We start from the raw sequence: 25,309 nt of genomic DNA on the forward strand, positions 1-25,309 counted from the left end.
CGCGCGCCGTCCGCGCTCCCCAACCGACAGCTCCCTAAACCCCACGTGACTGTCTTCGTCGCCCCGTGCGAGGCATTTCCAGGCGCGCCTGCGCGCTTGGACTCTGCGGCCGCCGACATTCGGCGGCGGAGGGTGACGTTGCTCTCTTAGGTCGCGGGAGGCCGAGGCGGCGCTTCTCCCCGCCGAAGCGAGGCGCCAGTCGCTGTCTTTTTCTGCCTGTCGACGGAGCGGAAGGGCGGCGGAACCGCCGAGGGCCTTCGAAATTGGTACCGAGGCGATGTGTTGGCAGTGACGTGCGCGCCTGCTCGGTGTCCGCTGGAGCCATGGCTGCACCGAACTGGTTGGAGGCCGTGGCCCAGCAGGCCGAGGAGGTGTCGGCCCGGCTACGGGACGTGTTGTCATCTGGGGTGGGTTTGCTGCGTACCGAGCTGGGCCTGCCGCTGCCTGCCAGCCTGGAGCCGCAGCATCTGCCCACCTGGCTCGTCCTGCTCTCCACGTCACTTCTGGCGCTGCTGCTGCTGCTGGGGCTCCTGAGGGCCGCGGCCTGCGCCCGTGGAGGGGATGCTCGCAGAAAGCCTTCCAGGAGGGCGACCGAGGTGGGGGAGGAGGAGGACGACGAGGAAGAGGAGGAGGAAGAAGAAGAAGAAGAGGAGGAGGAGGAGGCGGCGACCCCGGGTTTGAGGGGAGGCGGCGGCGGCGGCTCGAACAAGGGGGCTCCTGGGACTGCCGCGACGCTGTTGCTGAAGGGGGAAGAGCAGAAGAAGCGCAATAAAAAGAAGGCAGCGGAGAAAAGCGGCAGGGTGGGTACCAGGGCGACGGGTGTCAAAGTGGCTATGAAGGAGATGTGGGTGTTGCAAGGCCCAGGGTTCAAGACACTTTTCTCTCGCTGAGATTTTGTAGGTTTCCATATGCCTCTTCGCTTTGAAAAGTTGTTCGCAGGTACCTTCACCTGTACCCTGCCGTGCCTTCTTCGTATTCTCAAATTAATGTCCGATAATGGGCTCCCCAGAACAACCTAATGCGTGATTTTTCATTTCACTGCAATAATCTGCAATCTTGTTGCAGTGCTCGTGATTGCTCTCGTGAGGGGTTGCTTACTGCGATATTACTAGCATTCTACAGTTGGTTTTCCTTTATAAGTAATGTCATAGTAATTAACTATTTGGTCAGGTTTTTAGTAAGAGGCAGTGTGCATCTATCAGAATGCTTTTGCGTATGTCACAAAATCTGAAGATCCACACCTGAGTTTTGTAACTTTGCTGCACAGAAAATCTGAAGCAATAACCCTTGGCTGGGATTACAAGGTCAGATTTTAACATTTGCTCAATTGGTGTTGACAAAATGTTTCTTAATCGACTAATACTAATTTTAGATCTACAATTCAGTGGGTTTGATTCAGTTAAACCTTTTTCAGCATAAATATTAATTGCTTGATCATTCTGAATCGAGATAAATATTTAATGAATATTCACAATAGCTATAATAGAAATATTATACTGATACACAGATTTTAATATTTCTTTGTCCTGCTGCAGTTTGCTTAAGGCTTATAAATGTTGTTCAGAATTATGTGCAAAAACAAAATATACATGTCCACATTATCAGGTGCACTGGCATATTTGAAAGGTTATAGGCTTAAAATTATATGTAAAGAACAGTAAAGTTAGATTTCGAAAGTTTATAATACTACAGATTCTGATACATGTCTTGCTTGTTAATTAATTTCAGTGCATTAATAGCAATGCAGTATGAATTTGAAATAAACTATTTTGTGGGCATGATATTGGAAGCATTAATATGGAATTGGAAAATCCATTAAAAGACATTGTGTTCAGAATTGTATGCTCTTGGTTATATTTGGATAAGCTCAAGTATTTTTATAGTCTAATATAGTGAAGTAATTTCTGAATCAGTGCTTGATAACTTGATTGTCTTCAGATATTTTAGATAATGACTTTCATAATTATTTGAGATTGATAATAGTAATTGTTCATTGAAACCTAAACTTATCTCAGAAGTATCAGCTTGTTTACACTTGATTTAAGCCAATGAATGGAATTATTACTGATCTTAAAAGAATTAGATTGCTTGTCCTGGAGTTCATCATGGTTGGAAAGAGAAATGCCAGTTAGTGTGTCTGTATCCGCCTTTGCATCTTAATATTCCAGACGAATCTGCCAACCTTTTTCAATTGCTTTTTCTTCTGGAAACCTACTTTTTGGTAAGGCTTTGCAAAGCATTTGAAAGTGGTGTTTACAATATCCATTAGTGCAATTGAAGCACTTCCCTTGTTAAAGCAGACGTGTCTTTTGCAAAAATGATTTTAAAAGTAGAGTAGTTTGCTCACATTGTGTAGCAAATCACTTCTTTCAAAACCTCTGCCAGTTGGCAGTTTCATATATTCTGATAAATTGCTTTTATGCCCTTCAGACACTGGGCACAATTTAGGTTGCTATTGTTGCTCTTAAAGCCCCAGATTGCTAGGATAAAAGGGAGGGGCAGCATTCAATTAGCAGATCTTGTAGGTCTTAATCACTGGTTCGGTAGATGCCAAGGTGCATTGCTCCAGCTATGCAAACAGTATGCCTTCTCTCTTGCTTATCTGCTTGATATGTACAGAATTGGAGGAAGCAAGACCTTTAGTCCAAGGAGATAACCATCTCCATGAAGAAACATCTGGTGAAGAAATTGCATCCTGATGCAGAGTAGTGATCATGGGAATAGGCTTTCCTTGTGCCCCACAGAGAAAGAAGAAATGGGTGCAGAATGGGTCCCAAAAATGTATAAGAGAAATTTGGATACAAAAGAGATGAGGGAATGACAGAAGAGTGATAACTGCTGAGTGCTTTTCTCCATCCCATTGAATGGCAGCGATTGTACTGTACATTCTGTCCCCCATTATGTTTACAGTGGAATTTTTTGTATGCAATTACTATTCTGCTCTGTTCATTCAGGTTATAACTCTGCAAGACAAAACAGATCATATTTGGCTAGCAGTGATATTTGGACTATGCAGTGCTCTGAATTTGAAGGAAGAAGATGCTTTAGAGTACTTGTTGCACCTAGTGGCAACTCCTTAAACGTATGATGTAGGTTCTCCTGCTTGATCAGGGGCTGGACTAGAAGACCTTCAAGGTCCCTTCCAGTTCTATTGTATTCTATATCTTGTCCTGGGCTTATATAACAGCTACAGAGGACAGCTACTTTATTCTAAGAAAGGACAAGGATGTTTTAAGGCAGGGGTCTCCAACCTTAGTAACTTTAAGACTTGTGGACATCAACTCCCAGAATTCCTCAGCCAGGAATTCTGGGAGTTGGATTCCATAAGTCTTAAAGTTGCCAAGGTTTGGAACCTCTGTTTTAAGGAGTTGCTGAGAGGTCTAATGTGAGTACCTATATGCATCTTTACCCACTCAAATCCACAGACCTGCACAGATTTAGTGTTAATAGTTGAAGTGGAATGCCTGGTCTTCACCAGCAGAGCTTGTCTGCATGTGGAGATGTTCCTCCTTGTGGTATGTGAAGCAGTATTCCTTCTGAGAGAGAATATTGAACAATAGAGTAAGAGAAGATATTATGTTCACATATGTGGGGAAGGAGAAAGATTTCTGATAGAAATTATTCTGTCAAGGTATTACTATTTTATCTATGAGTTTTCTGCCCAGCCACATTAAGTTGTAGTGTTTGGACCTGGCCGGATCTGGCCTGCAAAGTGGTTTCATGTGGCCTGCGAAGCCATCCTGGAAACAGTGAGGGAACAGCCCCCACTGCCTTGCCCAGAGACCCTCCTTCTGCCAAAGACCCTCAGATCTGTCCCATTCCTGCCCAGGCCCCCATAGGCACCCTTGATGCGAACGATGTAGAGCTGGCCATGCCCACCCAGTAGGCCATATGCACTCTAGCCACGCCCACCCTGGCCATACCCACCCGGCCCCTTGAGGGCAACCGCAATGCTGATGCGGCCCTCAATGAAATTGAGTTTGACGCCCCTGCATTAATGTTAAGAAGCAAGCTATCCATTTCTTAGTTTCTATTACCAGAATTCTGTTTATTAACCTAAATGAAATATTTATAGACTCTATATATGGTATTTAAAGCATGCAGTCTCCTTATTGTATATCATCTTCTTGCTTACAGTATTTAACAGACTTCTATACATATTTTTGTTCAAAAAAGTACTGAAAACAATTTATAGTTAACACAAAATTTAAATTTCTTCCTATTCTTTGTGCTCCACATTTGATTGCATCAGTGTACATTTTGAAAACCATAGCTGGAGCATAATTATATTTAATCTGGTACCAAAACATCAACAAATAAAAATTGTTACTGAAAGCTTGACTTTAAAACAATATATTTTAAAAAAATATTTCAGTGGTAGCATAAATTTACTGCATTTTTAACAGCTCTCATGTTGCCTACCAAGTGACTAAAATAGGGAAAATGGTACTTCTTAGAGGACAGCTTTTTATTTTAGTTTTCCATTTTATGGATTCTCTCTTGCATTCTGTGAATCTGTTTTTCCTCTTTATAGGACTTACCGTAAAAAGTTTATCTTAATGTACTGTTTATTTTTATGATGGTTGCATAATATAAGGGTTTGGTTGGACCCTATATTAGGTTTTATACTGTTCCATGGTACAACTATTATTTTGTTAGAATAAATCATATGAGAATGCATGGTCTGTAACCTACCTGAAAGAGGTAGTGTGCTACTCTTAAGTTTTTCTTAGATCAAGGTGAGCTATCAATTTACCTGTCATTTCATACTTTCTGTTCTAGAGAAGATTTACAATGTATGATATACCTCCAGCAAAACTGAATTACTACAGTCTGATTACTTGAATACATTTCCAGCTTTCTTCAAAACTTGCATTGAAATAAAAACTACCTTAGCCACTGCACTTGCACAGCAGTCTTTCTCAGTGGCATGTGTCAGCAGCATAGCTAATAGTCATGCCAATTATTTACTTATTTTATTTATTTTATTAGATTTATATACCGCCCTTTCCCTAAGGACTCAGGGTGCTTTACAGGGTATTTAAAACCAAACCAGTACAAAAGTTAAAAACAATGAAAAAAGATTAAATCATCCCTAAAAATAAAAACCCCAGTTAAAATTCTCAGCCAGGCCGGAGAGCTCAAAGAGCCAGGTCTTCAGATCCCCGCGAAATGAACGAAGGTCAGGGGCAGTCCTAAGCTCCACGGGCAGCTGGTTCCAGAGGGCAGGCGTACCCACAGAGAAGGCCCTTCCCCTGGGTGTTATCCGCCGGCAGTCTTTTACCGGCAGCACCCTAAGAAGACCCTCCCTGTGTGAGCACACTGGACGAAGGGAACTTGATGCCGGCAGCAGGTGTTCCCTCAGATATCCCAGACCCAAGCCATTTAGGGCTTTATAGGTCATCACCAGCACCTTGAATCTCACCCGGAGGGCAACCAGAAGCCAATGCAGCTCGCGGAGTAGAGATGTTACATGGGAGTATCGGGAAACCCCCATCACAACTTGCGCGGCCGCATTCTGCACCAGCTGAAGCCTCCGAGTGGTCTTCAAGGGCAGCCCCATGTAGAGAGCGTTACAGTAGTCCAAACGGGAGGTCACAAGCGCATGAGTAACTGTGCGTAGGGCGTCTCGGTCCAGATAGGGTCGCAACTGGCGCACCAGGCGAACCTGGGCAAAAGCCCCCCTGGTCACGGCTCCTATATGATCTTCAAAATTGAGCCGTGAATCCAGGAGGACGCCCAAGTTGCGAGCCCTATCAACGGGGGGTAACACCTCACCCCCCATCATTAAAGGTGGAATAATCTGGTTAACCCGAGATGCCAGTATGCACAGCCACTCAGTCTTGGCGGGATTGAGACGAAGCCTGTTTCTCCCCATCCAGACCTGGACCGCCTCCAGGCAACGGGACATCACGGCGAGGGCATTGCTGGGTTGGTTCGGGGTGGAGAAAAACAGTTTTCAAAGCCAAGAGAAAAAAAATATTTTCTTCTTACTGATCCTGCTCAAACTATTGGAATCCTACACCATAATTGACTCTTTGGGCATGAAATTGAATATTCCAGATTATGCTGGATATCTTAAGGACTGCCCACTTAATCGATATGAAATAGAAGATCATGCATAGGTTTTCCAGAAATTTGTTTCTTTTCTATAAAAATAACATGAAGCAGAAGATATAATATATATGGTACAAATCTACCCTGATAAATGTATACATTTTTAGAAATGTCATTTAAGCATTTATACACTGCTTATAAGTGTGCCCAAAACGCTTAAAATAGTGAAATTGAACATTAATGTTCAATTTTTTAAAAGATCAGTTTAAACTGATTAGCAATTAGCTCACATGGTGTAATAAGATGGAGGGTTTGTGTCACTGTAAGTTGTGGGTGGGGGCACGAAGGGAGGCTCAGCCAATCTCAATGTATACATGGTTGTACTTGTGACAATAAAAGTTCATTCATTCACTACAACAGCCCAACAATTTGAATCAAAGACTGGGTAGGATTCTATTAAAACACATTTTAACATATTTTACAGCCTTGAAAAATGTGTAACGGGGCAAGCAAATAATGTAAATTATGTAAAACTTATTTAGGATTGTAAATTGTGAACAAAGCAGTGAAAATTCTGTCTATTGTTTTCCTGAATAGGAGAACTTCAAACTGCAACGCTTTATTACAGGGTTTTGCTTCTATTGTAGTATCATTCTTGCGAAACCAAATAGCAGATGCAATCTCAGATGGTACTTTTGTGGTCTTGGCCTATACTTAACTGAAAGCAAGCTTTAAATTTACCGTTTAAACTTAACATTAACTAGTAATGAAGTGGCACTGTTGCATCTATTTTAGCTTTCTCTGGAGAGGTTAAAGTTACTTCATTCTTAGAAGTTAAGAGTATAAGGGAGTAGAGAAAGGGATGTCAATTAGATCACAGTCCTTCCCCCTGTTGCTGTGACATTATATAACTTGCTTCTCCCAAAGATAAGGCTACCTCTAACTCCTGGCATTCTGGAAAGTCCTGAAGAATCATTTTTAATGAGACATTAGATTTGAGTTGATGGTGACTGGATAACCATTTTTAATTACATTGTGCCAGTTTAAATTTTTATTTGTAAATTATTCCATGATTTTATTATTGATTGCATAGAATCAAAGGAGGCAGTATAAAAAAATTGTGAATAGCATAATGATACATTAGTTATAATATTATTATCCAGCATCTAAGCAATTAAAGTCACTATATCCTTGGTACATTTCATGTAAATTGATAAAATACTGATAAATATTTATGTTGTACAGTAATTAATTCTTTAATATAGATAGGCCTGTTTCTATGCATAAAATTTATCATTTAATATATATCTATATATACATATATTCAGCTTAATGGTCAACCAGCTCATGATGTGTTTGAAGAAATAATACAAACAACACGAAAAGAGAACCTGAAGCAGACATTGGATATGGAAAAGAAAACAGAAAAGGTTGGTTAATGGTTAATGAATGATACTTTACTTTAATTTCTAATAATAATAATAATCCTTACTAGGAAGTGCTTCCATCCTGCGACAATATCTGTAATACCATCAAACATCCACATCTGCCTATCCCAGGTCCTTGGTAAGGACTCAATAGGTAGACAAAACTGCCAAATCCAGTCTGAACTTCTGGCTGTGTGATGATCAATAATAATAATAATTCCCTCCAAGAATGAATTTTCTATGTTGTGATCTGTGGTCTTGGGAGTCTTGTGTCAGAGTGGGTCAACTCTAAGCCTAGAGCAAGGGTAGGCAACCTTGGCTCTTTTATGACTCATGGACTTCAACTCCCAGAATTCCTGAGCCAGCTATGCTTCAACTTGAAGGAATTCTGGGAGTTGAAGTCCATGAATCATAAAAGAGCCAAGGTTGCCTACCCCTGGCCTAGAGAAACAGTCTTTTCTGTCTTCAAAAGTGCATAATACAGTCTCCCCAACTTACAACAGTCGTTCAGCAATTAAAATTATGATAGCACTGAACAAAAGGAATTGCAACCTGTGCCTTCAGTTGTGGTTGTTGAAACACTCTGCAGTCACTTGTTAAAAGATGCAGTGTAAAGTAGCCTCCCCCATAAAGGGCAAAACCCTCAAGGGCTCCTTCCTCCAAAGACGAAAAGTGCTCACCCATTGATCACAGATGCCTCCCAAGCCCTTGAGAACATACCAGGATTGGGAGCAGGGGTGCAGTTTTCCTTGTGGTCCAGAGCTCCATTTGTTCATCCACTCCTCAGTAAAGTTGAAAACAATACTGTGGGTCAGCTAAGGAAGAGGAGTGATTTCTGAGCTCCCCACCAGCTTCTCACAAGCAGCATCTTGATTTTCTTGATGCAAATAATGTTTTTGTGCCTTATTACAAGCTTTTTCAGAAATAACACCCAATGAGTTGAAAGAGGCTTAAGTGTATCTAAAATTGTGTCTTTAAGATACTTTGTCATATAAGTGTGCATCTTCTGTAAGTAGTATGAATCAAAGTACTGTTGGTTTTGTTGTCTGCACTCTATAGTTTTTGGGGAAGAAATTAAAATATAAAAAGTTCATAAATTCATCATGTTTCCAGGGTCATTCCTGTTTCTGAGCTTCAGACATTTTGATAGCATTAATTTATTCTGAGAGAAAATATTTTCCTTCTACTTTAGTCAAAGAAAAATAGGAAAAAAACAAAAGGAGATGCTAAAACAGCTCAAGATCAGTCACGTGGTGATGGAAAGGAAGCCGATGAAGGTACTGAAAAACACATTATTTACATTTCCCTGTGACTTCAAGATGTCTCCCAGTGTCCAGTGCACATTTTGGGAGGAAATTGCAGTGGGAGGAAGTGGATTATGAGCATTACTTCCATTTTACCAAAAGGAAAATTCCTTTAGACCCTGAGCTTTTTGCAGATGAAAGGAACCTTTATGTCCACAGAAAGCAAACCATCATTTAAAAATCCATAGTTCCTATTTGAATCTTAAAAGGACTAACGTTTCTAACCATTTAATAGACTTATATTCTTCATATTAACAGCTCAGTCTTTTACATTGAATTTTGGAAGTTTTCCTATTTGCTTTAAGAATCATTTTTGAATTTTGAAAGTTGTCCAGTATGTAGAAAGCAGAATTAAACTTGCATCATTACACATTACATATCAGTTTAGCTTAATCAGTCTTCTTTAATCATAAAAACTTCATCTGCAGAGTTCAGGGCAGCCAGAGCTATATTTGCACTAAAAATATTCAAAAGTGAGAACTGGAAGATACTGTGTGTATATTTTAGTATGTTGTTGTAAGCCATGTGAGCCTGCAGAGATTTGTTAGCATCCAAATTTAATATAATAATAATATTAAAGATTCCTGGATATGCACTTCTGATCATATGTTGGATCAGGATCTGATTTCCTCATTTAATAATTCCTGATAAGTTCCTGAGTAAGACCTTAAGTTTCCTTGTACACATTTTGAAAAGTATGTTACTGACTCACTATTGCTTTCTTACAACTGTTTCAGGTGCATGGGAAACAAAAATCAGCAATAGAGAAAAACGGCAACAACGTAAACGTGACAAGGTACTGACTGATGCTGGGTCAGAATCAAATTTACCATCCATGGAAATCCCAGTAACAGTATCTTCTGAACAGATAACGTCTGCAATATCATTTTCAGTTGGTCCTAGAAAAAATAAAGGTAAACCATGATTTTTCTTCTATTTCTTATTTCTCATCTTTAAGGATAGGGCTGTAAGAAAAAGAAAGTACCATGGTATAAAGAAAGCTCTTCTTTGTGTATAATTAAATATGTGCTAAAACCCCTATTATTAATTAAAACATTTGAGTATAAATATCTATAGGTAATGTGTTTGTATTGTTTTGATGTATAGTCTTCCCCCGGTACCTTCCCCCTTTGTTAGTTTTGGAACTGTGTTTAGTTGATGCAAGCAAATTAGTCCTTATACAAATATTGCATGTTGTGTAATTTATTTCTGACTAAAATATGTAGTTTAAAAATAATAAATCACATAGTTATGTTCTGCAGATAAATCTTTATAACTGCTGCAGTAGCTTTTCTTTCAGAAAAGACCATGAGCTTCTTATAAGATTTACTCAGACCTTTTTGAGATTTAGTTGAAGGACACATGAAGTTTGAGGACACACACATACTAAATTGTCTTTATGGATACTTGACACTTTTTGAAATATCCTGATGATCTCCTAAACATGATGAATTATATTCAATTTTTTATTGTTACTTCAATGGTTTGGAGCACGGGTGTCAAACTTGCCGCATCACATGACATGTTGCAATTTATTATGACTTTTTTTCGCATTGCCAGAGCTGGGGTAGGCACAGCCTTCACATGATGCAACTGGCCCACGGGCTGGCAGTTTAACACCCCTGGTTTAGAGGATGATTGTTTCATTTATTTGCCTATTTATGTGCACTTTTTCCCTTATATTGCCTAGGTTCATATATTAGTCCATTCTGGATTGTGACCTGCAGTTTATAGTTTGATGCTATGGGCATATCAATCTAGCCATTTTGTAGTAAACACACGTTAGCAAGCTGATCATTTATATTGTTTATGCCAAATAAATCAGTTTAGGCAAGAATAGTAAATAAGAGAAAAGAATTATATTTTTGTAGTAGCATTGTTTATTAAGTGTGAAAAGGAGATATAAATAAGCTCAGGCCATTAAAAATGCAGTATTTGAAATTATATATTACTTTTAAGTTTTTAAAATATGGAATAAATCTCTAGCTGTGATATTTATAGCATGACAACACAATCACTGTATGAATAAATTTTATATTCTCTATAACTGAGGTTTGTTCCACAAGAAAAAAATACTAATACTATTTTATCAGGAAAATATTAATGTATATTTTGGCTGAATTGTAGATTTATTTTCTGTGGCCACTATCTCAATCAAATGGCACGTGTCAATTGCTGAATGTTGGCCAAAAAGACTAATACTGTTTGTAACTTAAATAACAGAATAAAATTCACTAGTTCTGGACAGATCATATATATCAATGAAGGAAATAATAACTGCAGTATCTCACAGCATATTGCAGTTGTTATAAATATGATTTCTGTGAATTGTGTTCCAAATATTCATGGCTAGATATTTTTTGGAATAAAGTATAAAATCACTGATTTCTTGGGTTTAGGCTTTGTGTTACCTATTCATATGCAGTAAATAACAGACTGAAGATATTTGATAATTAAATTATCTCCTTTGTTTTTAAATAAGGTGATCCAGTTTTGAATGTTCAAATTAGCAATTCTAAATCTGGAAAAGGTGATGCTACACTCCAGCAAGGTATTTAATTTTTTTATTTTTATTATTATTATTATCATTATCTATTTCACAATGTGGTTCTTTTAAGTTCTAAGATCACTTGAATTTTGGGCATTGATTTATATCAAAGGTAAAAAGTCAGATATATTGTGATAGTGCAAGATAATTCATGCTGTATATTAATAAAGAATTTCTAAACTCTATCCTGATGAATTTTGAGGTATACCATCAGATGTAGTAGCAGGATGGGTGCAACATACATTGAGAGTGCCAAACTTCCCGGCTTTTACCCAGTTATTCAGATGATTAATGTTTAATATTGATATTTAACATAAGGGCTATACAGTTCTTTTATAATTTACACTGCATATTTTTACTTTATGTATATTGTAGCCTTAATTATCTCTTGATAAGTATGAATATGAATGAAATGCATATGCATATAATTCAAACAAACTTGAAGTTTACAGGAGCTTCAGGTTTAAATGAATGGGAAGTTTATAGATTGATCTTTTATATGCTTACTCAGAAATAAATCTTACATAAGTAATTTTGTGATAATTGTTTTGAAATGTGAACAATACAAAACAGTACAAACCTAAGGATGGTCAAATTTATTTGTTCTCTGGATGCTATTTGATAACTCCTCCACTCATTCTTTCCAACACAGTAACTATAGCTAGAAGGAAATCAAAGGCTGCTCTGCAGTCATGGCTTTGGATAACAATATGCCAAAAAATTGAAAAATCCTAAATGGAAGTGAGCAACAATTTTTCCCTTTTTACAGAAACCAAAAAAATCACATAAGCTGTACTTTTTCTGTTTGTCTGAACTACAAAATTACTTATTGACATTTGGTAATTCAGAGGCAACAATTGTGTTATCAACTTTGATCATCATGAAATAGCGAGCAGCCAACTGTTATTAAAAGAGAATTGTGGATCAAAAGGAATATTGAAGTATGAAGCCAGAAACGAGTTGGTTCTTAAAAACATAGTAGCAATGATATAATATTGGAAAATATTCAGATCATAATTGCAGTAACATATGTTTATTTTACTACCGTATTTAACAGCAAACAAAGTTCCCTGTTTAAAATTTCTTTCAGGAATGAGTGAAGGCCCCACAGTCAACGGAGGCAACTGGAATGAAAAACCCGTTAAGATTTCTCCTCAGATTGGTGCAAGTGAAGAGAAATGGACCACAGGGTCCTCTGCAGGTAGCAAGAGGAAGAATGAGACATCAGCCTGGGGAAAAGATGCTGGAGATAATGGAAATGGGAAGGATTGGGGAGTATCTCTGGTTGGCAGAACCTGGGGTGAACGTACTTTATTCCCTGGTATAGGTAAGATTAAGTGCTTGTTTCTCCTGGTTTGTTTGGTTTTGGTTTTGTGAAAGGACTAAAATTAAAACATAGAAAACCGTGAGAATGTTTCTTTAATTTCCTGATCCTGGAATTTTGTTTATCCCTTACTTTTCAAAGAACAATAACCTCAGTCTAGAAAGGAGGGCAGGGTGTCAGTTAAAGCAGAATATCTACTAAATTATAATGGGGTTTTACACATGCATAATATATGCATATTATATTTCTTTAAAATGGGAATAAGATTTTGTGCAAGTGCAAAAGTATGCTGATTTGCTTTGATATGTGGGACCCTCTCTTAGGAATATATTCCTAATTGCCAGTGGGGGGAAATCTATGATATGAGCACACGCATATTATTATTTTTGTTGTTATTAACAGCTTGGTCTGGAGTGGATGGAAGAATTAATACTCCTGAACAAAGTTCTGCTTCATTTACTCCCCTGGGACTTAATCCTACAGTCTCTGGTATGCTTTTAAAAGAACTACACATGTGTCTTATTTATGGCTCTGGTAAAATCCAAAATTTGAAGTATTTTTGCTTCACCAAGTTCAGCTCAATGTTCTTTCAATATATGGGAAAGGGAAGGATTGTGCTTGTTCTTTTTATGAAAATACTGTGTTGCCTAGGTCAGTGAAGCTGAATCATTAGTGTCTGTGACAACAAAGAAGCAAATCTGATGCATATATCCTATATAAGTAGTCCTTAGATGATTATGCTAATTGGGACTGGAATTCTAGTTGCTAAGCAATCCAGTTGTAAAGCACGATGTCATATGACCAAATGACTTAGCGACAATATCCCTGTTGCCATTGTTAGCCGAATATCTCACTGTTTGTGAGGCGAGGTCCCACTCTAATCCAAACCACTCTTGATATGATCCATTCCAATCCCAAGCCTCAGTACGATAAAGAGACTGTCTTCTCTTCAGTTCCACACACACACACCGTCTTCCTCCCTATCTCTGCCCTTTTGGCCATCTTGCATTCTGCCAGCCTTGTTGCCCTGTACTTCACTGGCTGTGCTGGGCAGGCCTGCCACACCACCTTGCACTCTCTTCGCCCTGCCAGCCTTGCTGCCCTTTGCCGCAGTTTGGAGAATGGCAAGTGTAGCCTTCTTGCGAAGTTTTAGAAAGCCTCAGAAATCTTCCAAAGTAGCACAAGAATGGCTGCTTCACATAAGGCTAGGCTGGGCAAACCACCTCAACGGTGGGAAGAAGATAAAGGTCAGTTGGGAGTGGCAAGGCCAGTGAGTGCAGAATGCAAGGGTAGCAAGATGGCAGAGCAAAGATTATTTAAGGCAGCTAGGGCTTTGTTCCATAGGCTGTGACATGGGGCTTGAGGTGATACTCTATGGGGCTGAAGTAGAGGCATAGTGGTGATCGGCTGAGACTGCTGAAGGCCCCAGGCCTCTACTTCAGCCACTGCTGAGGAGTGCCACTGTGCAGGGCAGCCAAAGGGGAAGTAGGAGATAGGCATGGAAGGAGGGTCAAAGTGCTGATTTTAAATCCAGATGGACTGCCAATTGCCCAAATTTTGATCACATGCTTATGGGGTGTTGCAGTGGCTAATTTCAAGGGCTAGTTGTAGCTACAATTCATTCATTCTGTAACTTTGAAGGGTGAATGAATGAATGGTTGTAATTTGAGGACAGTCTCTATCTGATAAAAGTTAATTGGAATAATGGGCCTACATATTATTCTCATGGAGTGACTGGGTATATATTCTGCCCCTTTTTAGGATCCAATAGCGAATCTGTTTCTCAACCTAGTACTACAGATTTTCAGTGGGATTTAAATCGTAATCAGGCACCTGTTGATGACGAATGGTCTGGATTAAGTATGTTCCTTTTTAAAATCTTACCTGGTTTTGCTTAATTTGCATTTACTTTTTTGCATTCCTATTCCTATTCACAACTGTTCTGGTAAACAACATCAAATATTTATCCATATGTTTTCAAAATAGTTTTGCAAAAGGCAAGCATAGATTCTTTAATCAACAATTAATGCTTGAAATGTTCATCCAAGCAAATTCAATCTAAAAGATAAACCCAAAATTTTTAAACCAAAAAATGTATTTTTTCTTTGTCAGTGCAACATCTACTTGGCTTTTTCTAAATTGTGTATTCAGCCATGTTCTACTTTTAAAATTTATTTCAATATTGTATCAATAATGAAAGATTTGAAAGGCAAATTTAAAAAATAATTTGATCAGTATTAGACTGCAATGTTCCTTCTAAATTTCTACTTTTTCTTTTATAGAGGACTAAAATTGATTCCTCTAAAGCAGACATGTCAAACACAAGGCCCGGGGGCCAGATCTGGCCCGCGAAGTGGTTTCATGTGGCCCGCAAAGCCATCCTGGAAACAGTGAGGGAACGGCCCCCTCTGCCTTGGCCCTGGCCCAGAGACCCTCCTTCTGCCAGAGACCCTCAGATCTGTCCCACTCCTGCCCAGGCCCCCATAGGCACCCTTGATGCGAACGATGTAGAGCTGGCCATGCCCACCCAGTAGGCCATACGCACTCTAGCCACGCCCACCCAGTAGGCCACACCCACCCTGGCCATACCCACCCGGCCCCCTGAGGGCAACCGCAATGCTGATGCGGCCCTCAATGAAATTGAGTTTGACACCCCTGCTCTAAAGTACTGATCCACTATCCTTTATTTTTGTCATTCTTTTTTGAATTTAATGCTTTTCTGTTTGTATCTGTGTAGAAGGTTGCCTTTAGCATCAGAGCAAGATCAGAAAACTGAGTTTTATCATTGTGCTTATCTTTAACGATTTTAAATTTATTTTGGGAAGGAATATTTCAAATTCCTATCCCCAAGCTTTTGTTACTAAAATATATGGCATGAAATTACACATATATTGCAAAACAGTGTATTCTTGTCTTATTGTCTTGTTCATCCACTTGAAACTTCTTTATTTCTCACAGATGGGCTTTCTTCTGCTGATCCAACTTCTGACTGGAATGCCCCAGCAGAAGAATGGGGGAACTGGGTTGAAGAAGAAAACCCTCCTTCCGTTCCACAACTTGAAGAAGTATTATCTGAAACTCAAAAGGTATCAGATTAACAGTTGCTGCAATAACTGTTAGTAAGATGTGTACTCTTTGAGCTTGATGGTTCTTATTTTGTAGAAAGAACTAGAACACCCAAAGGTGCCCATAGGATTGGCTTAGAGGGACAAGTGGCCCTATAAGTTAGGTCATCAAAAATATGTGTGTGTGTGTGTGTGTGTGTGTGTGTGTAATTATGTAAGAGGGTTTTGCATCATGACTACCATGGCATGTTGTAATTTATTGTTAAATTATAATTGGAGAAAGGTTGAAACTAAAACTTATATTAATGATATATTTGATTAGGGTTAAGGTACAAATGTGATATTGATGGATCTCTCTGGTTTTGTATTAGGTATCAGATGAGGAGAAAGAAAAGCCTGAAGCAGCTCAACAAAGTACTGCAAGTGGCAAATCAAAAAAGAAAAAGAAGAAAAAGAAAAAGCAGGGAGAAGAGGCTAACTCTCCTATACAGGCAAGAAACAATAAATATTAGCCTTTTGAAGGCAATTTAAGATGAGCCCTGGGTGGATTAAACCTTAACTGGATTGCATCTGTTTTTCTTATGGTTCATATTAAGCCATGATTTGCTTGATATCTATGCATAACTTATATGGTTTTTTTTCCTTTAAATAGATTTACTACAAACTGAGTTTCCATATTCATGCTTTGAATAATTGGTGTGGGCAACCGACAGCTCTCAAAACTTGATCTTAATCTGACATTCTTTAACTATGATTTCTTTCTGTTCTAAGACAGGAAATATGTGAAAATTATACTGTCAGCTTAAGTCAAACCTAAATTATGAAAGAGAGTCCTTTGACAAAATAGCAAATACTGATTCTGTCCACTCATTGTCATGTCCTCTGAAGCCCTCTTCCCTCCTTAAACAGAAAAGTACGTTGCCTGCTTATGAAGTATACCCAGAAATATGAGACTACTTTGAACCCATTAAGTCTATTCAAAGCATGATTAAATCTGGACAAAATACAGTTTTTCTCCTTTGCTTCGTATTTCCATGATTTATCTTTGAAGCTAATTGAAGTAAAAATATGTGAATGTGACTATACCATTAGAAAAAAGTTTGTTTTAATATTGCATGAAAATGTTGTATCATTGATAGCTTCTTACTAGATTCCACATTCATTCATTAATTCATGTTATTTTAGTAATCCCTCCAAACCTCATTCTTTTTAATGAGGTCATCTTTCTCCCCTATCTAGGATTCTGATGATCTGGAGAAACATGCTGGAGAAGAATTTCCAGAAGATACCTCAAAAGTTCAACAAGTGGAGATAACTTTCTCTTTAAAGACCGTCAGCACTAGTGAACAAGCTGAGGTATATATTTAAAGGGCATGCTAATGTCTGTTTATTTGTAAATCTTTCCTTCTTTAAGATAAGGTGCAAGCTTAGTGAATCAGCCTGCTGCATTAATAGCTTGAAATAGGCACGTTGTTAGATATGCTTAAATTGATGTTTTCAGCATTTGGATAGGAATAATAGATTTTAGTTAGATTCATGGGAATTTCCATCTAATAAGACCAGAAATGGTTCTGATCACAACAGCATCTGAAAAGCAGATTAATTCTATAAATATTTCTGGTGTAAATCTCAGAAGCCGTTACTTAGAGAGTTATAACTTGGTGCGTATGTTTTATATGATTCTAGTTTGATGCATGTGGGGCTTTTGCTTGATGAGAATGTTAATTATGGGTCTTGGAGTTCTTTATGGTTAAGCAAGGATTTCTAAAGGTAACCTATCCACATATTTTTGGATTGGATATTAGAAGATGTCAAAAGCTCAATATTCTGATCTACAATGATCTATTGTAGCCGAAGGAGATGCCCTCATTTGCTGTTTCTACTGAACTGTCTGTACCTGTATCAGAGAGTGACTCTGAAAAGATAATTTCCCAAGTGCCACAGAAGCTGCAGGAGGCAGAAGTTATTTCTAATGTTAAGCAAAACAGTGTGCCTCCACCTCAAAGTAAGTGATTGTTTATATCAAATGCATATAAGGTTTATTAAAAGATATTTGCATAGTTATTAAAACTGTATTTAAAATCAAATAGATCTTACTTCAGGTGCAAATCTGGTGTTCCGCTTACAGATGTTCAGTATTTCCTCTTCTAGTATTTTATAGTGTGTTGGTAACCTAAATGGAAATTATATCCATGTAAAATTATATTATTAAGTAATACAATATTGAAAACACAAGGAAGTTTTATAGCCAAAGAGAAATACAAAATAATGCTGACCTGATTATATGCTTTACTAGATTAAGTGAGTAGAATGCAATGTATGAATGAATGTAATAAATACAATTTAAAAGCACTCCTTGATTTCTCTTACACTTTTAGCTAAGTCTGAAGAGAGCTGGGAATCCCCCAAGCAAATCAAAAAGAAGAAAAAAGCCAGAAGGGAAACGTGAATTTTCTGAAATGGACGTGTGTTGCAGAAACACTTGTCGTGGAGATTATGCTGTTTATGCAATAATTTGTGAACCTGTACAGAATTTTATATAACTTTCAACAGATTTTTTTTTAAAAAAACTGCTTTGAACACAACCATCTTTAAGAATAGGAACTGAATGAAAAAGTTGGTGACCTAATTTCACAGGAAATAATGGCATTACTGGAAGACTCATTGAAGAATGTATTTTCAAGCTATGGAAAAAGTAATTTTTAAAATCTTGGCTTTAAAACAGTGCCCTGTTTACAACATATTTCTATTTCCTGTTCACTGGAGAAAGAGGATTTGTCTTAAATATCTAATCATCTTTAAAACTGATACATGTCACTGAATGGTGGTGTCTATCCTGAATCTGTTTAATGCCTAAATCAAAGAACTCTATTCAAATTTGCCATATGTTTCTAATATTTAATAGAATCTGCTAACCATGAAATTAATTAGAATTACAGAGAAGCTGGTATCACTGAAGACTTTATTCTTGAATAACCTCTCAACCTGAATAATAGTTGACTTCAGAGTAAATGTGCACTCAAATTGTGTTAGAACTAATCAATAAAAACATTTTTCCAGCAAAAAAGTGGATTAAATTAAACTTCCAAAACTTCTGTATCAAGAAACTAAAAAACTTTTATCAGAACTACAACATGGTTCCTAAAGATGCTTCTAATAGTTTCTTACTTAAATTCTCAGATAATTTTAAGTTGTTGAGGCAGTATATTCAAGCAAGCCTCATGGTTTTTTATCTAAAGTAGGAGTTTAGTTGGTGCCCTATAATCTTGGTTATCAGACATTTTGAAAGCCATGATTCATTTCTCTGCCACTATTGCTTTTCTTTTTTTTTAATTGGATTTTTTAAAATTCTTCAGAGATGTGGTAGAAAATAAAAAGAGTAATGATGGCTTCAAAACAGATTAAATTGATGTTGAGACCACCTGTATCAGGAAGTGCTTTTTTACTGCCTTAACCTATGTAGAATCTGTATCTAGAGTTCTTAAATGGGGTTAGCATTTTGTTTTTTGTTTTGTATTTTTTTAAAAAAAATCATGCAACAACAGCAATTGTAAAACACCATCTTTCCACTTGTAATTATGGATTAAAATGGGAGACGAACCATCTTTCCACTTGTAATTATTGATTAAAATGAGAGTTGAATTGCATCATTTTCAAGCACTATAATGACATCATGTTAAACAGGCAGGTATCTATGAATAGTGCATGCTCAGCCATGTACAACTGTATATAGCCTTTATGAAATGTTTGTATGTGTTTAAAGGACCATAATTAACATAACTTGGTGAACAACTATTAAAGAAAAGCCATGATTATTTGATGTGATTGGCTTAGTTTTTTTTCATGTGGCAGAAAACTTGTAACAGCTGTAACCAATGGTACTATTAACTCTCCCATAATGTCTAATTGTGTACATTTGAAAATTTTCGTAAAATTAACTTGCAATGCAAGAATAATTAAAGCAACAAACTGGATTTAGTTGTTTTGAAGACAAGCCTTATTAATTGATAGTGTTCCTAATGAATTCTAATGTGCACAGGTATTAACTCCTGTTTCAGGAACATGGCAGATGTTTACATGTTCAGATGTTTGTTTAATTCAGTGACATTTCTACATCAATTTTGTTAAAATAAATTGAGCAAATTGATAGCATTGTGTTATTTATGGGAAGGGAATTCCTGGATAATATTTTATCACAATAAAATGGTATTGGAAAATTCTTGGTAGCCAATTAGACTGTACAACAACTAATTTTAAAAGGGTATTGAGTATTCTAGTTGTGTCTGCTCTTCATTGTGATTTTTAAAATTCTTCATATGTATCTTAACTATCAATTTCCCAGTTAAGACACTCTTCATTTGACCAGATAAACGACTGCATGTTATCCCATTTTAAGAACAGCTTTTGACACTGAAAAGAAATGTTTAAGCTTGTCCTAAATCATGCTATGATTCTTTCAAAATGATATTCATAACAATAGCAAGTTTAGCCATTTGGCTAAAAACAGATCTGTTTGGGGACAGTTTGATGGTATTTTTATGAATATATCTCTCTTACTCAGTTCATATTCAACCAACTATGAATAGTTTATACTGTTTTAGAAATGGTTGTGAAGTGTTGGATAGTTGCTCACTAAAAAGTGGGAGTTTGCAAAATTCATTTGTTCTTAAGTCATTGTGGAATCTTTTTTGCAAAATGGTCTTCAGTGCTTATAGCATTGTTTTGCCGTGAATACCATTCTTAATACCTAAATGCATAATTCCTAATGAAACTAAAAATTATAAATGATCTATCTCTGCAGTCCCTCTGAACTGGAGAATGTCATTTTTCTGATTATGTCTACCACCATCCTAAATTATCTGATCCAGCTTTTAATTTAAATGTTCATTTATGTGGATGTTTTTATATCTAATCTGACCCCCATTAGGATTTATATCTAGATGACAGATGACATCAACCTCGAGCTCAGGGTAGGGGAGGTGGTGTGGCGGTCGTTATCAGAGAAACCCTCCATCCGCGGGAGGCCACTGCCCCTCAGATTGACGGATGTGAATCCCTCCTCTTAAGATGGGGTCCTGGTGGTCAGTTGGGCCTACTTCTGGTATACCTCTCTCCAAGCTGCGCAGCAACGGTTCTACCCAGGCTACTTGACGCCATCTCAGGATTGGCGGTTGAATTTCCAAGACTTATGGTACTGGGAGACTTTAATCTACCTTCCCTGGGCAGTGCATCGGAGGTGGCCCGAGAGTTCATGGCTTCCATGACGGCCATGGACCTGACCCAAATTACTCAGGACCCGACTCACGAGGGAGGAAACATGCCTGATCTTATTTTCATCTCTGGGCAATGGCTTAATGGACTGGGTGGGGTTACTCCAACATCGCAACCCCTTTCATGGACAGACCATTATCTCCTGCGGTAAATAAATCCCATTAATAAATAAATAAATAAATTTTTCCTGAAACTTTAGAATTTTCAATCAAGGTGAAAATGACCTTTTTGTCACCTAAGAATGGGATATTCACAAAATGTGAAGATGTTAAGTAGTGAAAATGGCAATGCCATAAATGATTTCATTCATGTACTTAAGCTACCAAGTTGCACAGTAACAACAGTTTCCCAGAATAGAGTTGTATCAGTATAGAAGGCAAACAATAAAAGTGTGCATCCACTTTTGCATTGTTAACAATAGCCTTTATAACCAGATATACCTGATATCTTTTTATGATACAAACAGAACAAACCAGCTAAACGTAATGAAGTCCATGAAATGTTTTCCAAGGAGTAATTTTATTTGTATATACAACTTTACAAAAATTATATATTATAGGATAATCAATGCATATTTAATTTTTCTTTCTTTTAGGCTATGCAGTACTAATAGTATATTGGAGTGAGAAATTTGTGAAGTTGGATGAAAACATACTATTTTTTTAATATGAAAAATTACAATATATATAAACAGTACGTGAAGATTTCACATCTATACAGAAATGTCTTTTTAGTTTTTCTCTTTAATCTTTTTTAAAGTTATATGCCTTTTCAGTTCCTTATATGAGATCTAAGTTTCAGGTCAGTCTTCAGCTGTTCCAGATTTAAATCAGACCAAACTTCCTGATATCAGTGCCAATAGGCTGCAGGTATGAATTTATAAGGAAGTTTATTTTTTCTTAGTGTTGCTCTTAGATTGAGAAGTCAGAGCCAACATTATCTACAAGGCACCTGCCCCAAACCTTCTGTTAACATGACATAACAGGTTGGTTTGACATGTTTGTCTTGACTTTTCGTCTTAAGATTGTTTTTTTAAGCAACAGTGACAAAATGGCAGCTGTCACTCTAAATGCAATCATCCTGTGTTAGATCTGAACCTAATTCTGTAGTATACTTTGCTAAGCACTTTGGAACTTGGTATAAGTGGCACATACAATTCATTTTTATAACAAAAGTATTTTAGTTGTGTAGATAATGTTTTTTTAAAAAAAGAATGTAGATAGGGATGTAAATGCAGACATCTTTGTCAGCACTGTCGTAACTTGCATTCAATTGAAAATGCCATTGAAAATGGATCATAAGTACAGTCTGTTGTAATTTCCACCAGTTGCTTAGTGACCAGTCATAAGTAAAAGTTTTTACCTGTGATCAATCAGCCACTTTTTGCCTTCCTCCAGCAATGCTCTAGACATCTCTTGTGCTATTTCTTCTCTGGCAGCTTGTCAGTAAACCATGGTGCTTTATGAGATGTGCATGCATAGAGTCCACACAAGTGCAATTCAGTCCAAGACCCATCCCATGAGCTTGCCAAGCCGAGACAATGGCATCTGGACTGTGTGCCAGAAATTCCCATATTTCTAAGAATATTCTAAAACTTTGACATTAATGCAACTGAAGACATTTCCATAATCCATGAAGCACATATTAAGTTCTTTTGCATATTCTTTGACTTTTTCAGCAATAATCGTAATATCCTTAGACAGCCCAAATCTGGCCTAGAGGTTATTACTCCCTGAAGCAACATGTATGAAGGGGAAAACTGGATTTTCCTGTAGAGTGTATTATTCTGAAGTAAGAACACAATCCAATGTGAATATAGCATAGTGGTTTCACTCACTACCAATTTAGACTGCACAGAACCAAATGTTCAAACACTGCAAATGATCTCACAACCAGTTAGGAAATAGGCAATGCTTTTCTTTTGGCTTCAGTAAGCCATTTTCAATTTAATTATAATTTGATTTATATTTTAAAGAGTATTATACTAGTCCTTAATAATTTGAACTAAACTATGTGGCCAGCACTTAGGATTTACAGTAAATAGTGTTCTCACTGCATAAGGAGAAGATAAAAATACAAATCTAAAGTGCCATAAAGATATATGATTATGCAAAGTGCAGGGTGTGATATAAAACAAAATAGAAGAAATACCAATAACAAGTAAAATTATTTAGTTGTGCAGTATATGTCATTGCATATTTCTTTTTAAATAATGCTGTTCTTTTTACCATTTTGGAGTTTTCTAGTCATAGAACAGGATCTCTACAGGGCACAAAGAACTTCATCCCGATTGTTGAAAATCTTATTGAGGTTTTTGATCAACAGTGTAGAAAAACAGATGAAAACAGATTCTCAAGATGCCAAATTCTGTACCCAATTTCTTATTTCAGCTTGTTTGTAAGGCTGATTCTGTTGAGGACAAAGCTTTGTGGTAATTTCAGAAGACATCATTCAGCAGCCTCAAGAAAATTTGAGTTTTAATGTAGAAGGAATTATTTCACTAGTAATGGCACATAAAGTAAATTGAATACTGTTCAGTTTAATATGATTCAAAAAAGTATCCTTTTTTGCATCCACTTGAATCTGGCAGATAAAATGTCAGAATTCTATTTCTGAAATGAGCAATGTAAACTAAGATCATATTTGACTAGGCTGATTAAGCAGTGTTTACATGTGCATGAATGAATATAACCAAGCCCATGTTCAGACTTAGATTGTGGCAATAAAAGCAATGAAGCATGTGTATTCGCTCTTATTGCATTCGTTAGTTTCCATCCAGGTACCTTGTTCAGAATTATTTGGGTCCTGTTAGGGGAGGAAAGGTGTAATAATATATCTTCAGACAGTTGTGACAAGTTTGTATGAATATTTACAAATAATGTCATTCCTATTGGCCTAAGATTCCATGCCAGTTGCACAGGGTTAATATAGTAGAGGCTGTCTTGCTATATGAGTTGGATTTTTGCAATCTCGTGAAGCCTGAGGGAATGAATATGGTTTTCTAGGAATAAATCCTGATATCATTAGGCTGCACCCATGCCCAGCTAGGGCCTTCTGATTTTCTCAGGAAGGGGGTGGGAGGATAATTCAAGTGGACTGGGGAGGTAAAAATAGCTCTTTGATGGAAGGTGAGGTGCCAACAACTTGAAAGAGGTCATGGCACAGATAGTGCCCATCTTAAGGTCACAATTGGGACTGAAACTTCCATTGGTAGGTAATATGGTCTTTTAAATGAGTCATGCCAGATTTTTTTTACCTTTTTATTAAGCAAATCACTATGGTTGTTAATTGAATCACATAGTCATTAAGCAACAGCTTTCCCATTGATTTTGCTTGTCAAAAGCCAGCTGGGAAGGTCACAAATGGTGATCATCTGAACCCAGGACACTGCAACCATCATAAATACTGTACATGCCAATTTCTAAATGCTCCAATTTTGATCATAGAATTGCAGGAACACTGCAGTGGTTTACTCATGAAGACTGGATGTAAATCACTTTTATTCAGCACCTTGTAACTTCAAACAATTGCAAAATGAATCGTTAAGAGTTTAGGAGTACCTTAAGTACTTTGTCTCTTAAAGAAGCCATCTCTTCATCTACTTGATCTACTTCCAAGTCTTTGACCTCCCCTTTTGCAAAAAGATTCTGGAGAGGTTGGTGGGATGTCAGGTAAAGAAAACTCCAGATAAAGCAGAGTATCTAGATCCATTCCAGTCAAACCTGGACAGCATTAGTGACTTTTCTAGACAAATTTCTTGGGTGAGTGGCAGGTTTCATTAACCTCAAAACTGGGAGCATGGAACATATTTTATGAGTGGGCAGCTCTAACTGTTACTCTCTCGGGTGGAGCAGTCAAACCTTTGGTTGTCCTAATGTAGAATACCACAAAGCTCACACATCTCCCCTATATTGTTTTAATGTCTAAATAAAACCACTAGGAGATCTTAGCTTTTGGTTTGTGATCAGGTGTCATCAGAATGTCAATTATTCTTAGTTTAACATGGCTATCTCAAACCAGGCCAAAAATGATGTGGAAATCTTCCTCTGCTCCAGTGTTTCTCTGCCCTGGTACCTTGAAAACGTGTGGACTTCAGCTCCGCTTGAATTGAAGGAGGGAAATCTGGAATTGAACTCCACACATTTTCAAGCTGCCAAGGTTAAGAAACACTGCTCTGGTCTACGGAAGTTACGAGAGACTGAATGAGACAAAACAATCTAAAATGTAATTCTAGCAAGACATTGTTTTTCAGAAACTTCTGTGTTCTAATTCAATTCCATTGACACTTTTGGATGGGACAGCACTCCTCTGAA

General features: G+C 37.5%; 1 protein-coding gene across 3 annotated transcripts; it reads left to right on the forward strand.

The window, feature by feature from the left end:
- The first annotated feature begins 89 nt into the window (after nt 1–89).
- On the forward strand, nt 90–19,872 carry MTDH (metadherin). Of its 3 annotated transcripts, XM_083359548.1 has the most exons (13): nt 91–800; nt 7,386–7,487; nt 8,677–8,761; nt 9,526–9,702; nt 11,271–11,339; nt 12,427–12,663; nt 13,063–13,149; nt 14,422–14,520; nt 15,619–15,746; nt 16,097–16,216; nt 16,965–17,081; nt 17,577–17,730; nt 18,104–19,872. In XM_083359548.1, the coding sequence occupies exons 1-13, from the start codon at nt 324–326 to the stop codon at nt 18,172–18,174; spliced, it is 1,923 nt and encodes a 640-aa protein (XP_083215674.1). In that variant the 5' UTR covers nt 91–323; the 3' UTR covers nt 18,175–19,872. The 3 variants fall into 3 exon arrangements, with proteins under 3 accessions (XP_083215675.1, XP_083215676.1, XP_083215674.1); XM_083359549.1 differs by lacking the exon at nt 17,577–17,730 and having other exon boundaries at nt 90–800; XM_083359550.1 differs by lacking the exon at nt 18,104–19,872 and having other exon boundaries at nt 90–800; nt 17,531–17,730.
- Nucleotides 19,873–25,309: the final 5,437 nt, after the last annotated feature.

This window comes from Vipera ursinii (assembly GCF_947247035.1).
Source record: "Vipera ursinii genome assembly, chromosome: 3".
Classification (NCBI taxonomy): domain Eukaryota; kingdom Metazoa; phylum Chordata; class Lepidosauria; order Squamata; family Viperidae; genus Vipera; species Vipera ursinii.

Excerpts from the sequence above, each read along its gene's own strand:
- MTDH (XM_083359548.1), top strand. The coding sequence starts at position 324 with ATGGCTGCACCGAACTGGTTGGAGGCCGTGGCCCAGCAGGCCGAGGAG. Across the intron at positions 801-7,385 it reads CAGCGGAGAAAAGCGGCAGG|CTTAATGGTCAACCAGCTCA; the intron begins GTGGGTACCAGG and ends ACATATATTCAG. Across the intron at positions 13,150-14,421 it reads ACTTAATCCTACAGTCTCTG|GATCCAATAGCGAATCTGTT; the intron begins GTATGCTTTTAA and ends GCCCCTTTTTAG.